General features: G+C 38.7%; 2 protein-coding genes across 2 annotated transcripts in view; one reads left to right on the forward strand and one right to left on the reverse strand.

The window, feature by feature from the left end:
- Positions 1-18,144, forward strand: part of LOC134840669 (3-hydroxyisobutyrate dehydrogenase, mitochondrial-like) — a 99,355-nt gene that overhangs the window by 24,218 nt on the left and 56,993 nt on the right. The window lies entirely within an intron of this gene.
- On the reverse strand, positions 15,043-17,372 carry LOC134839893 (uncharacterized). Its single transcript, XM_063855520.1, has 3 exons — positions 16,837-17,372; positions 16,158-16,569; positions 15,043-15,698 (listed from the first exon to the last, which is right to left on the reverse strand). The coding sequence occupies exons 1-3, from the start codon at positions 17,260-17,262 to the stop codon at positions 15,190-15,192; spliced, it is 1,347 nt and encodes a 448-aa protein (XP_063711590.1). The 5' UTR covers positions 17,263-17,372; the 3' UTR covers positions 15,043-15,189.

Consider the following 18,144-nt stretch of genomic DNA (forward strand, 5'->3'; position numbering starts at 1 on the left):
ACTCCCACAGATGACTTATCAAGACTGAAGTGGTCAGGAGAAGCGAAAGTAGTGATGCTGGAAGTGGCAAAGGAGAGCAGAGGAGGCTCATACATAACGATAGAGGACCTGGCACCACATGGCGAGGAGTCCGTAGAATTCCTGGTGAACGATGAATTGTTTTATCACGCAGGAGACATGACCGTACCGGCTCGGCCGGATTCGGGCATAGACACACGACAAGGCCCTTCAGGACTCAAGCCAAAACCTGATGCAGATGACGATGAATTGATGGATCAGGACGATAACGATAACGACATCGAGGGAAAGACGGGAAAACCGGGTGAGACGGATCTAGGAGCGTTGGAGAGAGACTTGCTAGAGTACCAGTTCAGTGAAGACGACGATGGGGAAGTCGATGGTAGTCTATTGCTGATGACGCCATCGTCGTTTATGTCCCCTACAAAGGAGGCGTCGGCTGACTTATCTCCGATGGACCCAATAAGTCAGGCGAGAGAGTGCCGAAGCAGAGATCCGCAAAGATTGCTCCATGAGTCACCATGGAGGAAAAAAATCGAAGAGTCAATGAGGGTATCCTTCCTGAGTACGCTACCGGAAGAGGAATGGGAGAGGTATCAAAGTGAGTTAGAAGGCAAGACAGGGGCAACCTGGAGCCGAGTGAATTTCATGGAAAGGTCATGGGACGTGATACGACGATATGGGACGCAGTCCATAATGAAGGTGGGATTGAACCAACCCATCATGCGTGAGGTCCTGGAGAAAATAGTGAACTCCATGGAGTCGGATGTTCTGACCGAGTCAGTTACAGAAGACAGTGCCGATGATCAGCAGGTCTCAAAGAAATTACCCGTTAGACGAGCCAGAAAGGGGCTGAAGCGACTAAAAGGGAAGACAGGAAGTCGAGCCGTGAACCCGAGAGTGGTGAAGTCGAAAGCCAGCGCAGTGGTGGCCTCTTTAACGAGCGCAGGTCGTTCAGGCGAGAGCGGGCAAGGAGATGGTGCGACACTGACAGGGGGAGAAAAAGAGAATCTGATACCCCCTATGCTCTTGGCAGGTCTGACCATGACAGCCATGAAATCAAAGAAGACAGCACGAACCTTGGCAGACACTAAGTTAGAGATGGAGATCATCAGTCAATGTGGATCTGGAGGACTTGAAGATTACAGGCCCTCGCGAACCAACATGGCCAAGTTGAAACTGGAAGGACAACTCGACGTGGTCGAGTACAGTCTAGTCACTGTGCCGGAATCGGTCCACATGGGAGATCCAGCAGGGGGTTGAAAGCGAGGAACTCCGCGAGTGGGCACCTGATGGCTTGGAGCGAGAAGCGAGCCATGCAGGAATATCTGAAAGAGCTTACGGAGAATTCAAACTTAAATCGAAAAGAATACGGCACGGTAATGTCCTCTGAAGAGAACGAGATCGGATTGGAAAAACTACTAGAAATTTCTTGGAGAGCGGCCCTCCAGAGATACTTCGACGAGACGATGCATGCACCTGCGACGGTGGCAGCGTACCTGGCTCATCCCTGCACGAGAACTGATCTGCAAGTACGGTTGGCTTGGTGCTTGATGGGCATCAAGAAGGCGGAATATGAAGCCAGTAATGATTCGAAGTCACGGGAACAGGAGCTGGAGTTGATGGAAGCTCTGCGAGCGTTGATTTCGAAAGCCGATTCTGCGAAAGCATGGGCTAAGCGTAAGGATGCTCTTTGCTTTGTCAGGTTCGTGGTGGATCGTATCCCCACTCCTGTTTTGGGAGAATGTATAAAGATCATTCGGCAAAAGGGAGTTGATTGCGAAATAAACTTCCTTAGGGCACTCCTGGAACTATATCAGGATATGCCGTTGACTGTACCAAATAAGGAGTCGAATGACATGGAGAGCTATCGCAAGTTGAAAGAAGTGAGAAGATATTCCAACAAAGAATTGAAGGTGAACCGGGAGTTGATTGAAGCAGTCAAGGGACAAAAGGTCTTTGCAACACTAGGAAAACTGAAGTCGTTCCAATATGTGTCTGGCATACCGGGGATGGCGTATAATCCCTTCGTGAATGAAGAAGCCAGGGAAGCGTACTTCGACTATGAGCAAGTCATAGTACTCAATTTCTGGGTTGAACGGATTAAAGAAACTGGAATGCTGATGGCGGAACAACCCAAGCTGGGAATTATCTTGGAAGAACGAGTGGTCGAACCATCGGTTCCCGAGCTAAAGGGGCAAGTGAGTTTTGATTGTGGTTCTTGGGACGGTCCCTTGAAAACCAGTCTAGTAACGATGTGGGAACTCATGAAGCCTTCTTGGTGTCCTCATCCTAACGCCGGTTTAATCTGGGACATGACGGCGGATATCACGTTAGACCTGGATGATGACGCAAGTTTACATGATCTGGCCATGATACACCATCTGCTGGCCATGAGGTTGACGAAGCGGAAGAGCAAACCATTCACGGAGCTATCCGAGGAAAGTCCATCGAGCAATTGGTTGAAGCAAGGCACATGCTTGGCTCAACATAGTGGGATGGAAGGACATGTTTGCAACTTGGGGCACTGCCTGATTACGCTGAGCGAGCAGCATCGACAACTGGCACGATTGTACGTAAGATTGAGCATGTCGGATAAGAGTGGAATGGAGTTAGTCGCGGATTGTCATGGGGTGACGGATGTAAACTTGACCACAGCCTTGGGGTTTTGTAGCATGACGAGTTCGATAGAATCGCTTGAGCGCCTGGAGCGTGCCCATGAGCTAGTGACGTCCCTCAGCGTGGAAGTATTCCCTGGAGCATTGCAGACAGAGCAGAAGATCGGAGGCTGGCGAGAAGCTCTGGAGAACGAAATGAATCTGAAAGATAGTGAAGCCTATCATAAACCTACTGGTTCAAAATATCTGGTGGGTTCAAGCTCCGCACCATATTGCAGTAGTAGGTATTCTACACACATGGTGGTGATGGATGCGAGGACACAGCAGGTGTTGATTGACCAACTTTTCTCTGTGCCAAAGTGCGTGAGGTTGGCCAGAATGTCGGAGAGGTCATATGATTTGTTGGCGAAGATCTTTCGGGCAGTCCCGAAGAGATCTGAAGGCGAGTTGCAAGACGTAGTGGGTGAAGAGTTCCTGAGATTGAACGAAGGTAATGTGAGAGAATTCCAGAAGCAGAAAGCGAGTGTAGCGTTACCCACTGAATTCCCCACCATAGAAGAGAAAGACGACTTACACAGAATTCTGATGGAGGTGGATCCGTTGCTGGGAGCCTCAGGGTATCGGACCCGAAGGAACATAGTGAGAACCCATGGGGAGTATCCTTGCCACTGCTTGGCGCAGACGTTGTGGTACCCCAAACGCAGGAATCTGATGCTAGTATGGGACGTGGAAGAGTTGTACTCTACGGGATTGCCCGATCAGAATCAACAGGTGTCAATCGTGGTGGTTAGTGCCATGCTGGCAGTGAGATGGTTGGAGGCTAACGCAGACACAAGTGAACAGGAGACGGCCGTGCCGACTCCTGAACAGCTGAGCAACGTGAAGATGAGTAATGAATTGGATCTTTTCAGAACCACCTGCAAGGTTCTGAGAACACCCAAAGCCATTGAAAGAATATGGTCAAGGCAAAGATTGATGCCTTGGTTCCGTGCAGTGATGTTATCATGGATGTATGAACGCGCGAAGCGTCACATGTCGAGGAACACGGAAGCCTATCAATCTTTCCAGCTAGATATAGGACCGGGAGCCTATAAGAGAGCATTCCTGACGCACAAAAACGCGGTCACCACGGCGGTGAAGCGAGTAGCTGGAGCGCCTTGTGTAACTGAAGATGAGAAGAAAGAGGTCTTAAGAGCTGACCTAGAAAGAAATGTGAGCCTATGTCTTCACAACAGCTTTTGCAGGAACCGGGAGCAAAAGGTGAATGTGGACCTGCTACCTTGTTGCAAACCGAGGCTGTTGGAACAGGAGAGTTGGGGCACGGCCCGCAACTCCATGGACATGCTGGAGAAAGTCCTAGAAGACAGCGAAGCTGAAGATCAGGATGGAGAAGCAATGGAATGAAGATGATGGAACGAAGAGGACAAGTGAAGACGTGAGCAAGAAAAGAAAGGAAGGAGAAAAAACTTGATTGTCTTTGTATGTTAAAACTTGAACCAATCAACCAAGTTTTGATTATTGAACTTGTTAAACTTTTTGTTTTGATCTAGTTTGGTCAAACCAAACTTTGAAAATTGTTGCAATTGTTAAAATTGTTGAAAGAGAATTTTAGTTATACTACTAATGTATATATATAGAACATAGGTGAGTATATTTACCTATTTAAACATGACTGAAGTTTTTAACCTGTGTAAGACACAATTTCACTGTGTGGCGACACGGTAAGTTTGAGTAAACTCGCTCGAGAGGGTGAATAACTCAATAACTTTCCTAGCCACAGAGTTTCTTAGTTTTAATATTGAAAGGACCGCATAAATAACTGATTATACTTGGTGAGTGTTGTTAAGTTAATTTTAACGGGTGCGTGGCCGTGCCACGTCCCAACTTTTTAAACACAAAGAGCGAAAAAAGTTTTATGGCAAGTGACGTAAGTAGTCAGAAAAGAAATTTTATCTAAGACACTCCTTATGGTGCAAATTTTGTGAAAATGTTGAAAGGCAGTGAGATGTAGTACGATGCCATTTGTGATCACGTAGTGAGTTGAGGTGGAGTAGATAAATTTCATTTTCTTATGCGATTTGTAAGATTGATTACAGAGAACTGGAACACTACTTGACGATAACCCGGTGTTATGCGATCAATAGGGACATTGATGGGGACTTGTCCGGGGAGTATTTGCCATTCTGCCAGATTGGCAGAGCGCGACCTTCCGGCGGGACAGAAAAAAACGAATAAAGGCCTTATTAACGAAAAAGTATTGCGAAGGGGGGTAGGAATATTCTAGAATTCTTATTTTTAAAATTTCGATCGCAGAATGAATATTTCTCAGAAATACAAAAAAGACGGCCATTTTGACGAAAAAGGACGAAAAAACAGTACAACGACAAATATTGTGGAAAACGGTCGCACAAGAGACGAAAAACACGAAGCCTCTTGTCGTGGCAACAACACACGATAAGACTCTTAGCAGAGGATATTAGTGGAGAACGAAGCTTCAGTGGGGAAGGAATATTCCACGGAACCCTCCCGTGCCACAAATTGGAAGAGATAAGGACGTTATCTTAGGAAGATTACGGGAGCGGAGGCTTGGTCCCCCAGAGACTGTTTTATGTGAAGGGACTATATAAAACTGACTTTGTAGCTACTTGGATGTCGTAAAACTCTGAATTAACACCGGTATTATTTGATATTTTAGAATATGAGTAGCTAGAAAGAGGAAAGGGTCAATCCATCTCCAATGGATTTAATATAGAACTGTCACACAAAAACATATTAAAATAGGTTGTTCGAGCCGTGTTTTTAATGGCAATCACGTAGTCTGAGGATCCGAGACTCAGCTATGTGGTTGTGTTCGCATGTAAACGAAAGCTGATCAAAAGTCGTTTGACTGATGGCCTAAAAATAGTAAATTTTTACTTAGCCCTAAACAGACCAGAAAATCAACTGGCAAGGTCGAGACGGTGAAAAACGAGTAGGATTAAGGTAACTAACGCCTGCCAGTCGTTAATAGGTACTTTTTCTACGCTCCGTCGCTGTGTAGTATTTGGGCAAATGTTACAAAATACAGGAATCACTATAAAAGCAGGAGCCCGAGTGCTTGGTTCAGTTACAGGAACAGAATCTGAATGTAAAAAATTACACGAATTTCAACAGAATGAGCAAATCAAAATTTAAAAAAAATTTAACGAAAACCGCTAAAACCTCCCCTCAAAATGTTTATGCCTGCTATACTAAGGGAGTTCAAGAAAAGCTTTCATTTCTTGCCAGGACAACGCTCAACACTATGGAAACCTTAGAAATATGTGAAAATTTTATCAAAGAACAATTATTACCTAACCTAGTCGGTAAAGACACTTTAAACCCCCAGTTCCGTGAGATATCTTCCTTACCCCTTAAAATGGGCGGACTTAACATCAAGCTGCCATCCGATCATGAAAGCTAACTAGAATGGTCTAAGGAAACATCACTATTACTGGAATCTCAAGATCCTATTACAGCAGTAACACAGCTAGAAAAAATATGAACGAGAATCAAAAAATTGAAAACTGATAGGACAAATAGAAAACAAACAAACCTCCTTTACTCCTTAAATGAAACAGATAAATACGCAATCGATCTGGCCTCTGAAAAAGAGCCTCTAACTGGCTCAATGCTCTACCACTGAGCAGATACAACTTCAACCTGAATAAATCAGAGTTCAGAGATGGTATTTACTTAAGATACGGATGGGAACCAACCAAAACCCCACTCACATGTGCATGTGGTGCTGATTTTAACTTGACACATGCGCTTCACTGTGCAAAGGGTGGTTACACACACATAACACACAATGAAATTAGAGACACATTCGCCAACCTCATGAACGAGCTTCGTCAGCAATTCAATTACAACTGAAGATGAGGCACGACTTGACATTAAGGCAAACAAACTCTGGGGTTCACGATTCAGCCGCGCTTTCTTTGATGTGAATATTTTCAACCCCTATGCCAAAACATCGCGAAAACTGCATAAGGTTGCATACAAATACCACGAAACGCTGAAGAACTCCAAATATCAGCAAAGAATTTTAAACGTAGAGCAGAGTAGCTTCTGCCCGCTTATTTTGGATGCAACGGTGGCGCTGCTCCAACAGCCACGCGGACGATGCAGCGATTGGCCGAAAAACTAAGTGAAAAAAGACAAGAAAGCTACCCAGAATCTATAAACTACATAAGAACTAAAATAAGCTTCGCGCTCCTGAGGAGCTCTATACTTTGTATAAGGGGTTGCAGATCGCTACGCAAAGTTCAATTTATCGACAACTCCATAAGCGCTATTGTAGAGGAAGGACGGCTAAGATAAATAAATTAACATTACGACGATGCATTTAATGCTGATTCATGGCTTCATTGCTGATATATATGCATTTTTATATCGCTGGTATGGCCCTATCCAGCTTGTGCACTTACCGTAACTAAACAGAAGGGCCCATTTTGTAATTTAGTTTTTTAATGAAAACTTTTAACTGAGTTCACCATTGAGGTTAGCTCTTTTTCTATTGATGAAAGACTTCTATTTTTTATTTTTTTAAACAGAGATAATCAGAAAGTCAAAAGTATCATAGTAACCGAGGTTACAGTCGTCATAGTAACCGAGGTTACAGTCAAGACTTCTATTGTGACAAGACTTCTTTTGTGACTTTCTATTGTGACATAGTTTAAGACTTTATTGTGACTTTGAAACGCTGATAGTTTTGACATTCTGATTATCTCATAAAAAGTGGAAAAAATTACTTAAAAGGTGCACTTGGGCCTCGTTACCATTTTTTCTACAATAGCAGTTAAAGATGTCCTAATTTCATTAACTACTGTTAGAGGTTACTTTCGAAAACTACCTGATTTTTCCTTATTAAGAATAATGAACCTAGTGAAGAGATTTATATAGGTCTTGCTGATTTTTTTGTTGTTTTTTTTTCAGGAAAAAGTCTTAAAATATGCATAAAAGTATCTAATAATTACAGATGTGCATTCATACATATTGATGCATTTATGAATGCATTTAAGTGTATGTTCACTTTTTGACTTCAATTGGAATTCATCTGCGGAAACTGACGTAAATAACACTCTCCATATACGAACATGGAAATGGCGCGAAAAAACGTGAACAATTTCTAGTGTCCAAAGTGGAATTTAATTTGTATATTTCCGGCGGAATGAAATCTTTACCTGTTGATCCAGTTTTGTCAAGTTGGGTTAATGTTATCGATAAAGCGGCATATTTTTTTTCTTATAAATCGTTCTAGAAATTCAAACAGCTCAAAGGGCATTTATTTTTTTCTTTGAAATTCGAAAGTTGAGATTTTTTTAAACTAAGTCAGTTGTTTTTGTTTACTTGCGTTCGTTACTCTTTTCCAATCGTCGAGTGAATATGTTTATACTATTATTGTGACTGTCGTAAAAAGAAGACTTAAAAGATGCCCTGTCATGAAATAGTCTTATTTTGTTTTCAGTTTTGATTTGTAAAACCTATCAAGAAAGAATGACTTACGCGTGGAGACAAGCTGGGCTTTCGTACATAAAGTACAGCAATGTTGCTGGTGCAGCATTGCGTAGAGCACTTAAACCCGAAATTAGAGATAAAGCAGAAAAGCGAGCTGAGATAGTCTGCAAGCCAACACTATGGGAGAATGGGAAACCGATCAAGAAATAGATGATTCACAATGTAACTTACTTTTGACCTTACTAATCCAGTTTGAACACTTGAATAAACCAGAGGACTTTACTCGTTTGTAAATTTAAATACAATAAATTACTGGATTACAAGGTTTTTGTTCGATTACTCGGCTTATGACGCTTGGAATTAACAAGCGTTATCAAACTGGAGCTTATGAATTTTTTCGGATTAATAGCTTGTCAAGCAAATCTTTTCGCTCCATAGTAAGTTCACATTCATCGAGTTATTTTTTTTACACATGCGAGCTTTAGCGAGCGTATTGTAATAGTACGGTTATTCTTTTTTTCCAAGCTAAGTCGCAAATATTGGTGCTTCCGTTGGTGGCAACTTTACGGCTTTTTGAGAGCATGTGCTTTGACAGTCGGTTAGTACTAAGTTAACACAGTTGATGCATTTTTAATTAATCAAATGAACCAAAAAAATATTATTTGTTTGAAACGTCCTAACAATAATAAAAACTTCGTTTCAGAAATTTTCTAACTCAATAAATCTCGCATTTTCTTGAAATGCATAATTTATATGTAATCTGGCTTTCCAATGTGTTATATGCAAAGTTAGTGTGGATGCTGCAGTTTTTTATATTCCAAATTTTTACATGCAAAAATTGTGTCTATTTTGGTGCCACGTTTTGCTGCATCGCATTGGCAATTTATTAGCATATGTAGCTGCTTACTTTGTGACTAGTGTCTGCCGATTGTTGAGCGTCCGTGGCCGAAAGGGCAAGGAATGAAACTTTAATTCTCGAGATTGGAGGTTCGAATCTGAAACGTAGCAAAGGTTTGTCATATTCTTGCTAGTGTTTTCTAAGCGCAGCTTCGCCTCTGTGTCAAACTTCTTTTTCTTTAAATGTCTTGTAATTGAGAAGCATACTTTTTTCCGAAAAGATTTTTTTTAATCTGTAAGAAATTGAACTAACTTTCTTTATTACGCTTACTAAGCAAGCGTTGTCAAATTGGAATTTGGCTTTTTTCGGGTTAACTATTTTAACAAAATCAGTTGAATCCCTTCTTTTCACTTCTCTTCTTGTCTTCACTTCTTTCTACCTTCTCTTAACATGTTTCAGGTTGCTTCCCTCTTCTTTGCCTGGAGGTAAATTAGTTCCTCTTGTTCCCTTAATTTTTTTTCAGTATCAAGGAAATTGAAAAAAAACGACCAAATTGAGTTGTTGGGTTTTCGTTTAATCGCTCAGGTTTTGTCGGCTAAATTGCCACCGAGAATTTTGCTTGTGCTGTAGACAATTTTCCTTGTAGTTGCAAATGTGGTTCATTCTATATTCAAGTGGGGACTTGAAAGGTTTTTAAACTTTTTTTTGATAAAATCTTTGTTTTTTTTTCGGTTCAGTTGGTGTCTGCTCAAAGATGGTCGGCTTAGTTGGCACATCACTGTCTTTTTTTGCTGTAAGCAACTTTTAATTGTAGTTGCAATTACAAATACTGTTCATTCTAGTTTCAAAGGGGACTTGAAAGATTTTAAGTATAAATTAAAAAAAAAAATTTTTTTTCGTTTCCAGTGGTTTCATCTCAAGATTGTTGGCTGTGTTACCACATAACTGATTTTTGATGTGTTCTAAACAATTTTTGTTATAGTTACAAATACACTGTTTAACGTGGGACTTAAAACATTTTTTAAAAAATAAAAATCATACTTTTTCGGCTCAATTTATGTCTGCTCAAAGATTGTCGGTTTTGTTTCTTTTCGTAAATTTTTTTTCGTTGTTGCTGATTTAAAATTCAAGTGTCCGGCATATTTGCCTGGATTGAACTTGTATCGAGACATCACAAAAAAACTAGGTTATATAAATTTTCATTTCGGCTTTTCATGTTTTTATTTCATGTTAGTGTTAAATCGCAAGTGGTGCAAAGCTCCTCTTCGCCTCTGTGTCAAAAGTCGATGAGCGTAGTGAGGAACCTTATACTGATCGTGATAATTTTTTTTCTGGGAAAAATCTTTAAAAATTTCTAGGCTCAGGTTTGATTTTTTGCGGTTTGACATTGGCTTATTTAAACGATGGCAAACTTCCCTATCGAGCAGCCATAGTATAAAGGTCACGAAAAACGTGATCGATTTCTACAGAGGGTTTTTTTTCATATTTCCCAGCGGGATAAGAAAACTTAATTATTGGAATACTTTTCTCAAATTGAGTTAGTTTTGTCAAAAAATTTCAATCATAGATTTTTCTTGAAAGTCAAATAGCTTCCAGGTCATATCTTTTTTATTCTGAATTTCGAGGTTTTTGAAAATACGAGATAGTTTCTTTTCTGTTTCCTTGCGTGTCTTGACTCTTTTCCAATTGTCTGTTGACTAGTCAGGTGGCTTTCCTGTAAAAATTCCAAATTTTTTTTCGGCTCAATAAGCGTCTACCCACGTTCTGTCGGCTTATAACAGGTAATTGTTATAACAGGCTACCCACGCTTTTAACAATTATCGCGCGGTAATTGTTAAAAGCTTTTTTTAAGTGGTTATCTTTCTGAAAAACAACCAAAAAATTTTGTAATTAACCTGTAATTTTGCCCAAAAAAAATTATTCCGGTTCTTTAACTAATCGCTAGCTTTCGAAATTTGCCTTAAACCATCTGAATTTATGATTTGAGTATAAAAATTTCCATCTTATCTTTTTTCCCAAACGATTTCATGAACTGTTAATTTGGTCAAATGAGTGTTCGTCAATTTAAAGAACAATAGAAAAAAGATAGCTCTTGCTTAGACTTTACACTTCCGAAAGCAAGTGAGTGTCTTGTAATCGGGAGCTAGACTTTTTCCTCGTAAACAACTTTTCTTACATCTGAACTTGAAATTAAAGTTACCATATTAGTCAGCCTAAGCAATTTCGAAACTGTTTTTGACCTGGCTTAGAGGTAACGCGGTTGTCTCAGCACGCTGAGGTGTGGGGTTCGAGTCCCGGCCGTACCTTAGTTTTTTCAGTATAAATGAAATTATTTAAAATTCCGGGAAAAATTAAATTGTCTGATTTTTTGTCTGTTTGTTTTGTCGCCTTTGTCTGTTTGTTTTGTCGCCTTATTTGCCTTATTGTAGAATTTTTAATTGTGCTTTCAGCAAGTTTGTCGTAGATGCATTCGCATTAATTTGAAACTTAATTGCTCTAAAAAAAATTTGTCAACAGTTTCTTATTCAATGAGTGGCTGTTTTTGGCTCAATGAACACACACTGTCGGCTTTTTTGGCTCAATGAATGCAGTGTCGGCTTAGTGGCCGCTTGTTGAAAAATTAAACTTTCATTTAATGCTTTTTGATGTTTCTTGACTATTTTTCTAGAATTTTTTCCCAACATATATATTTTCGATTTTGTTTTTTCCGTCCTACTTTTTATTCGCTAGCTTGCAATGCTGTGCTCGCATTGGGTTGCAAGTGATGAGAAGCTCCTGTTTGCCTCTGTGTGAAAAACTGGAAGTTAAATTATGCGCTTTTTCAAACAGTATTTTTCCTCGTTTACATTTTTTCTTACGAGCGACAGGTCTCGGATTCGATTCCCGGCCGGAACTTGTTTTTTTTTACACTCAGTTTATATATACATTGTATGTGTGCCTTTTAAGATTCTTCCGACTTGGTCTAGATGTAAAGAACGCGACTTCGGAGCATACGGTTTTGGGTTCGATCCCCAGTGAGACAGTTTTTTTTGAGATATGTACAAAATTGAACTTGTTTATTGTAGAGCCACGTGATCCAGAAGTAAAGCCTTCGGTACAGAAAGTCTCAGGTTCGAATCCCGGCCGGTCCTTCTCTTTCGTCATGAAGAAAATGTTTCTTAAAAGTTTAATATTCGGACTATCGTTTTTCTTTTTATTTTTTGTCGGCTTACTGTACAAAGTATGGATTTTTTTCTTAAAGCATCAAGATTCTAATTTTTTAAGCAGTATACTATAATTGAAAGTTGGTCTGTAGTCTGTATGCTGACCAATTTTGATTTTGCTTTTAGTGAACATTAGTGCGAAACGTGGTGGTATAAGCAAGCTCTTTAGCCATATCACTTAGCCCTATGATGATTTTGCTCAGTTTTGGGAATAATATTACTCTTACGAGAGCAAGTGTCTTGTAATCGGGAACTAGACTTTTTCCATTAAACAATTTTTACAAATCTTACTTGCTTTATTATTAAAGCCTAACAACTGACAGGTTCGTTCTCATTTAGGCTAGAGGAAGCGCCGCCGCGTTTGCACTCTAATATCAGAGTTCGAGTCCCGGCCGCACCTTAATTTTTTCAGTATGTATGCAATTGAATGTTTTTTTTTCAGTTAAAATGGAAATGTTTGTCTGCGCACGTTTGGTCGGCTTAGGTGCCACATCACGGTTTTTGCTTGTGCTTTAAGCAACTTCCCTTGTAGTTACAAGTGCATGCGTTCTTCGTGCAGTTTCGGGGGGACTTGAAATTTAATTTTTTTAAATTGTTTTTTTTTTGTCTCAAGTGGTGTCTTCAAAGAGTGTCGGCTCCGCTGCCACTTCGCGGTTTTTGCTTGTGCTGTAAACAAATTTCATTTTAATTGCAAGTGCATGCGTTCTATATTTAATTTCAGGGGGACTTGAAACTTCCTAATTCTTTTTAAAAAATTTTTTGTCTCAAGTGGTGTCTGTTCAAGGAGTGTCGGCTCCGTTGCCACATCGCCGTTTTTGCTTGTGCTCTAAGCAAATTTCATTGTAGCTGCAAGTACAAGTGTTTTTTATGGTAGTTTCAAGAGGAACTTAAAGAACTAGACTTTGGTATAAAATAAGTAAAACTCCTCTTTAGTGCATTTGAAGTAGTAATTAATTTTTCAAATTTATTTATTGAAATAATTTTTTTTTGGATTTGTAGTCTTCGTCAAGGGTTTTATTTTTTCAACTTATGCTGAGTAGTTTCAAGGGTTTTTTTTAATCTCACAAATTGAATTAATTAGGTTATCTCAAGTTGGGTTAATTTTCGATTTATATATTTATTATATATATATATATATATATTTTCGATTTTGTTTTTTCCGTCTTACTTTTTATTCGCTAGCTTGCAATGCTGTGCTCGCATTGGATTGCAAGTGATGAGAAGCTCCTGTTTGCCTCTGTGTGAAAAACTGGAAGTTAAATTATGCGCATTTTCAAACAGTATTTTTTTCCACGTTTACATTTTTTCTTACGAGCGACAGGTCTCGGATTCGATTCCCGGCCGGAACTTGTTTTTTTTACACTCTGTGTATATATACATTGTATGTGTGCCTTTTAAGATTCTTCAGACTTGGTCTAGATGTAAAGAACGCGACTTCGGAGCATAAGGTTTTGGGTTCGATCTCCAGCGAGACAGTTTTTTTGAGATATGTACAAAATTGAACTTGTTTCTTGTAGAGCCACGTGATCCAGAAGTAAAGCCTTCGGTACAGAAAGTCTCAGGTTCGAATCCCGGCCGGTCCTTCTCTTTCGTCATAGAGAAAATATTTCTTAAAAGTTTATTATTCGGACTATCGTTTTTCTTTCTATTTTTTGTCGGCTTACTGTACAGTCAGATTTGTTCCGTTGGTAATTTAAAAAATTAAATGTCGACATGTTTGCCTAATTTGAGCTTTTATCGAGGAATAAAAAAAAGTTTGATTTTTGGTTGACCTAGTTTTTTCCAATATTTTTCATCTTTTTGACCTATGTTTTTTAATGCTTGTGTTATTTCGCAAGAGATACGAAGCTCCGCTTCGCCTGTGTTGAAAAAAGTTTAGATTTTGTCTGCAAATGTGTTATCTTCTTGGACGAAATTATATTTCATAATTTTATATTGGACGCATTTGAATTGAAAATCAAATTTCAGTTACAATCTTCAGGTACAGTTGTTTGAAGTTTTAAGTCTTAACGATAATGGATTTTTTAAATAATTAGGTAAAGTTTTTTCCTTTTTTGTTCTGACCGTAAGATCTTTTTGCAATTGCATTATCTACCAAGCTGACTTTAAAGCTCGCCCATGAATAACATAGGGAAATTGGGGTGATATTTATTTCGCTCTGAGTTATTAATTGTCGGTTAGATTTATATAACTCCCACGGGCAAAAAACAAATTTTGAACGCCGTTCCACAAATCGGGCTATTTAGATTATATTTGTTTTTTTTTGAAATCGTTATAGCTGAAAGAGCTTCAATATCATGCAGTTAGTTCTGAAAAAGTAATGCGAGAAAAGAGTTTTTTCCTGGCTTTGAGTTCCGTTAACAATTTCTGTTTTGATTTTTTGACACGCTCAATTTCTTGAAAATTTAAGTAAAACTCCTCTTTATTTCATTTGAAGTAGTAATTAATTTTTCAAATTTACTTATTGAAATATTTTTTTTTGGATTTGTAGTTTTCGTCCCAATTTCTGTCGACTGATTTTTGTTCCCAGTGCAAATAATATTATCTGGGTTTTTCTTGTTTTGATTCTTGGGTTTTTCATTTTCTTGATGCAAACAGTTTTTACTATAATTGAAAGTTGTTCTGTAGTTTGTAAATTGACCAACTCTGAAGTGATCTTTTTTCGGTTAATTGGGTTCGACTTAATTTATCGGCTTAGTCAACTTATGCTGAGTAGTTTCAAGGGCTTTATTCTCACAAATTGGGTTAATTAGGTTATCTCAAGTTGGGTTAATTTTATCAAAAAGTGGCCATCATACTTTTTATTGAAATTCAAAGAACTAAAAGCCTTAAGTTTTTTTTCTCTGAAATTCGAAAGTTGAAGTTTTTCAAAAAACGATCCGTTTTTTTCTTTTTCCTGGCGTTGAAAAACTCTTCTAACCCTCCGTTAGCTATGTTCAAACTGCCTGTTGAGTATATTTGTTATGAAATAATTCATAAAAAATATTTCTTTCAATTTATTGATATATCATTTCACACAACTTTTCGGTTGTTCTCAAGTTGTTTCTGTTTCTTCATCAGCTTCGTCTTTAACGTTTGGAGTTGAGGGGTTGCTGACAAAAGCAACTGCACCAGAAATGTCATCGATTGCCTTCTTGCCAGCATAATATTTTCTCCCTTTACCTCCTTTCGACTTCTTTTTGCCTAACTTTTTGCTTTCTTTTGGCTTTTTGTCTGTTGAATAACTGTTACCCTTGGAGTAATTGGTTTTTGCTTTAGATTTTCCTTTTCGTTCAGAAAGCGGAACATTATAAGCACGAGGGACGCGAAATGAGTTCAACTTCTTCTGTGGTACTTTCTGTGTCGTTAGATTTGAAGTACTAGCGTCCGCATACGAAGAATCCTCGTCCATCCGAGCAGATCTCAGTCGGCTCTCAATTCGATTCATAGCTTCGTTCAAGTCAATCATGTAACTGTTGTCACGGCTGTCTTTTATATTCACGGGGATCTCAAAATCAACCTCGCTTTGAGAGATTTCTTTTGTTTTTGCACCTTTTTCATCGGCTAAATCAAATGATAATTTGCTCGTTATAGTTTTGATAAATCAAGTTTTTTGACGATTGTAAAAAAAATAAATATAAATCAGGGGGCGGATTTAGGGGGAGGAGGGAACGCCCTGTTTCCCTTCAGGGATTCGGCCCTCCTTTGGTATTATTTTACGAAATTGCTTTTTGGCCAACAATCCTTCAAATTTTCTAAAGGCGACTTTGGCGGCAATATATACAAATTTTGAACGAAGTGCTCGCAGAAAAACCGCGATTTTTTGGTCAATATTTTCCAAAAGGCGCCCAAAAATTTATATCAGCCCCTGATGTAAACGCCATTTTAGTTTCGAAATTTCAAATATAAACTTAACGACGATGGCTTAAATGCGATTCAGGTATTGAAAACAATTTAATCGGAGGCCTTTGAATACGCAAAGTTTCGTGCTCCAAGCTATATTCCAATCTAGCACTGACTGACCTTGTTTCTCGTTTTTCTGTCGCAGTTCTTCAATCCATTTATCAATGTTGTACTGACTACCCCCGAAGCGCATTTCATCTGCCAGTTTGTAAGCATAATGCAAGTTACCCCTAAACTTGACCCGAACTGGCGAAATAAGAACTCCAATATCGGGTAGCTTCAAAATAGTTCTCTTGACTGGTTGAATCTCAATTGGTGGCTTTAATTGAGGCGAGGGTTTTAACTCCGGGTGTTTAAATTCGTCCACTGTTTCAACTCTGGGACCAAAATGCCAGTCTTGATTCCGCTCCTCGACTGCCTTTGTGAAAATGGAGTCTGGATACTTGACTCCTCTGTAATTGCAGATATTTTGCATACTGATTGAAAGCGAGTCGGTTTCAGGGTTGCAAACTGTTTCCATAGAGTGAAGAGACTGTTGATAGTGATATATCAGAACAGGTGATTGTAAATACTAATGTTTTCTTCTGTTTCTTGATTGAATTTTTATTGTATTCAACGTAGTTCACGTAATTTATTTTAAATTTGTTATATTTGTTTCACGTTATTTGTTTCAAATGAGTTCAAAAGGTTAAATTTTCATTGTATTCAACTGACATCACGCATTTTGTTGTATGTGAATTTAATTACTAGAAGTTTAATTTATCTAATTAATAAACAACTTCTGTTTCTGATATATCACCTGATTGACTCCAAAGCGATCCATCATTTCCACGTTGATAGCTCGGAACAAGTAATTCTTAGTTTCGTTTAATTTCCGAAATGTGGGCGAGTTAGAGCGAGAGTTGAAATTGTTTTCGTTTGATACATAAACAATTTTGTCTGGACACTTTTCAGGCGAAGAGTTCCGGAAAAAACTGCATCTGGTTTTAAAAGTGTTCGGTCTGAATTTTGGAAGTCCTCTAGTACAAAACTTGTGATCAAAAGGCAGCTGGTTCGATTGTTCACTGTTTTGGTCGATATTTTGATCCGATTTGCTTAATCCGGTTTCTCTGCTTTTGTAGTAACTTGAAGGCTCCGTTAGAAGAGTGGGGTTTTGCCTTCTGCAGGAATTTGTACGGAAACCGGCAGGACCGGATCTGCGTTGATGCAAAGGCCAGCCAGTCATTTTAGTCCCAGTTTTCGTATCAATTCAGACCAGTTTTTCATGTTTTCAAATGGAGTTTCCCATTATATATTTGTTTTGTATTCAGTAGATGGACATTTTATGGCTCAATTGTTTATGGCTTTTGTTTTGAATAAGGAAGCCTAAACGAAGAAGATGGTGGTATGAAGCATGCTGGATAAACGGAGGCTTTCAACCATACTTGCTTCTATTGATTGGAATTTTGAAGCTAGCTGATCAATTTGCGTATGGCAATACGTTTTTTTGTTTTTACAGTACTAGCTAGCATCTTCGATTTACGATTTACAAAATTTATTGGTTTATCGACAATTATAATTTTCGTGGCGTGTGAACGGTTGCAGATTGAGAGCAATTGTCTGCGAAGGGAGGAAAAGAACAAAGAAATTGGGAATTTTACTTATTAGGGAGGATGGCGATAATACCCTTGGTTCTGAATTTTTAGGATTTATGAACGTGGTGAATACTCTTATATAGGTCTTGGTGATGTATATTTCTTCAGGAATAAGTCTTGAATTTTGTTCACGCTAAAGTTTGATTTTTCGCGGTTTGACTTTTCATTTCTTTTAAGTTAAGTTCATTTCTTTTCTTAAAAGGAAGGCAAACTCCACTATTGAACAGCGAAAGTTTAAAATTCACAAAAAACGCGATCGACTGTTAGTTTCGGAAATAGTTTTGTGAAATTGGTCTAATTTTTTTAAATAAAAAGTGTGTCAATCATAAATTGTCCTTGAAATTCAAAGAGCTTTAAGGCCATATATATTTTAAATTTTCTTTGATAAATTTTTTTGTTTCCCTGCGTTCATGACTTTTTTCCAACTGTCTGTCTGTTGGCTGTTATGATTTTTTTTGGTTGTTTTGGAGCTC

This window comes from Symsagittifera roscoffensis, chromosome 2 (genome assembly GCF_963678635.1).
Source record: "Symsagittifera roscoffensis chromosome 2, txSymRosc1.1, whole genome shotgun sequence".
In the NCBI taxonomy this organism is placed as follows: Eukaryota; Metazoa; Xenacoelomorpha; order Acoela; family Convolutidae; genus Symsagittifera; species Symsagittifera roscoffensis.

What these genes read in the sequence shown, in the direction of transcription:
- LOC134839893 (XM_063855520.1), bottom strand. Translation starts at nt 17,262, where the DNA reads ATGACTGGCTGGCCTTTGCATCAACGCAGATCCGGTCCTGCCGGTTTC. An exon ending in ATCGCTTTGGAGTCAATCAG is followed by an intron (nt 16,570 to 16,836) that starts GTGATATATCAG and finishes CACTATCAACAG; the next exon opens with TCTCTTCACTCTATGGAAAC. An exon ending in ACAGAAAAACGAGAAACAAG is followed by an intron (nt 15,699 to 16,157) that starts GTCAGTCAGTGC and finishes CATTTGATTTAG; the next exon opens with CCGATGAAAAAGGTGCAAAA.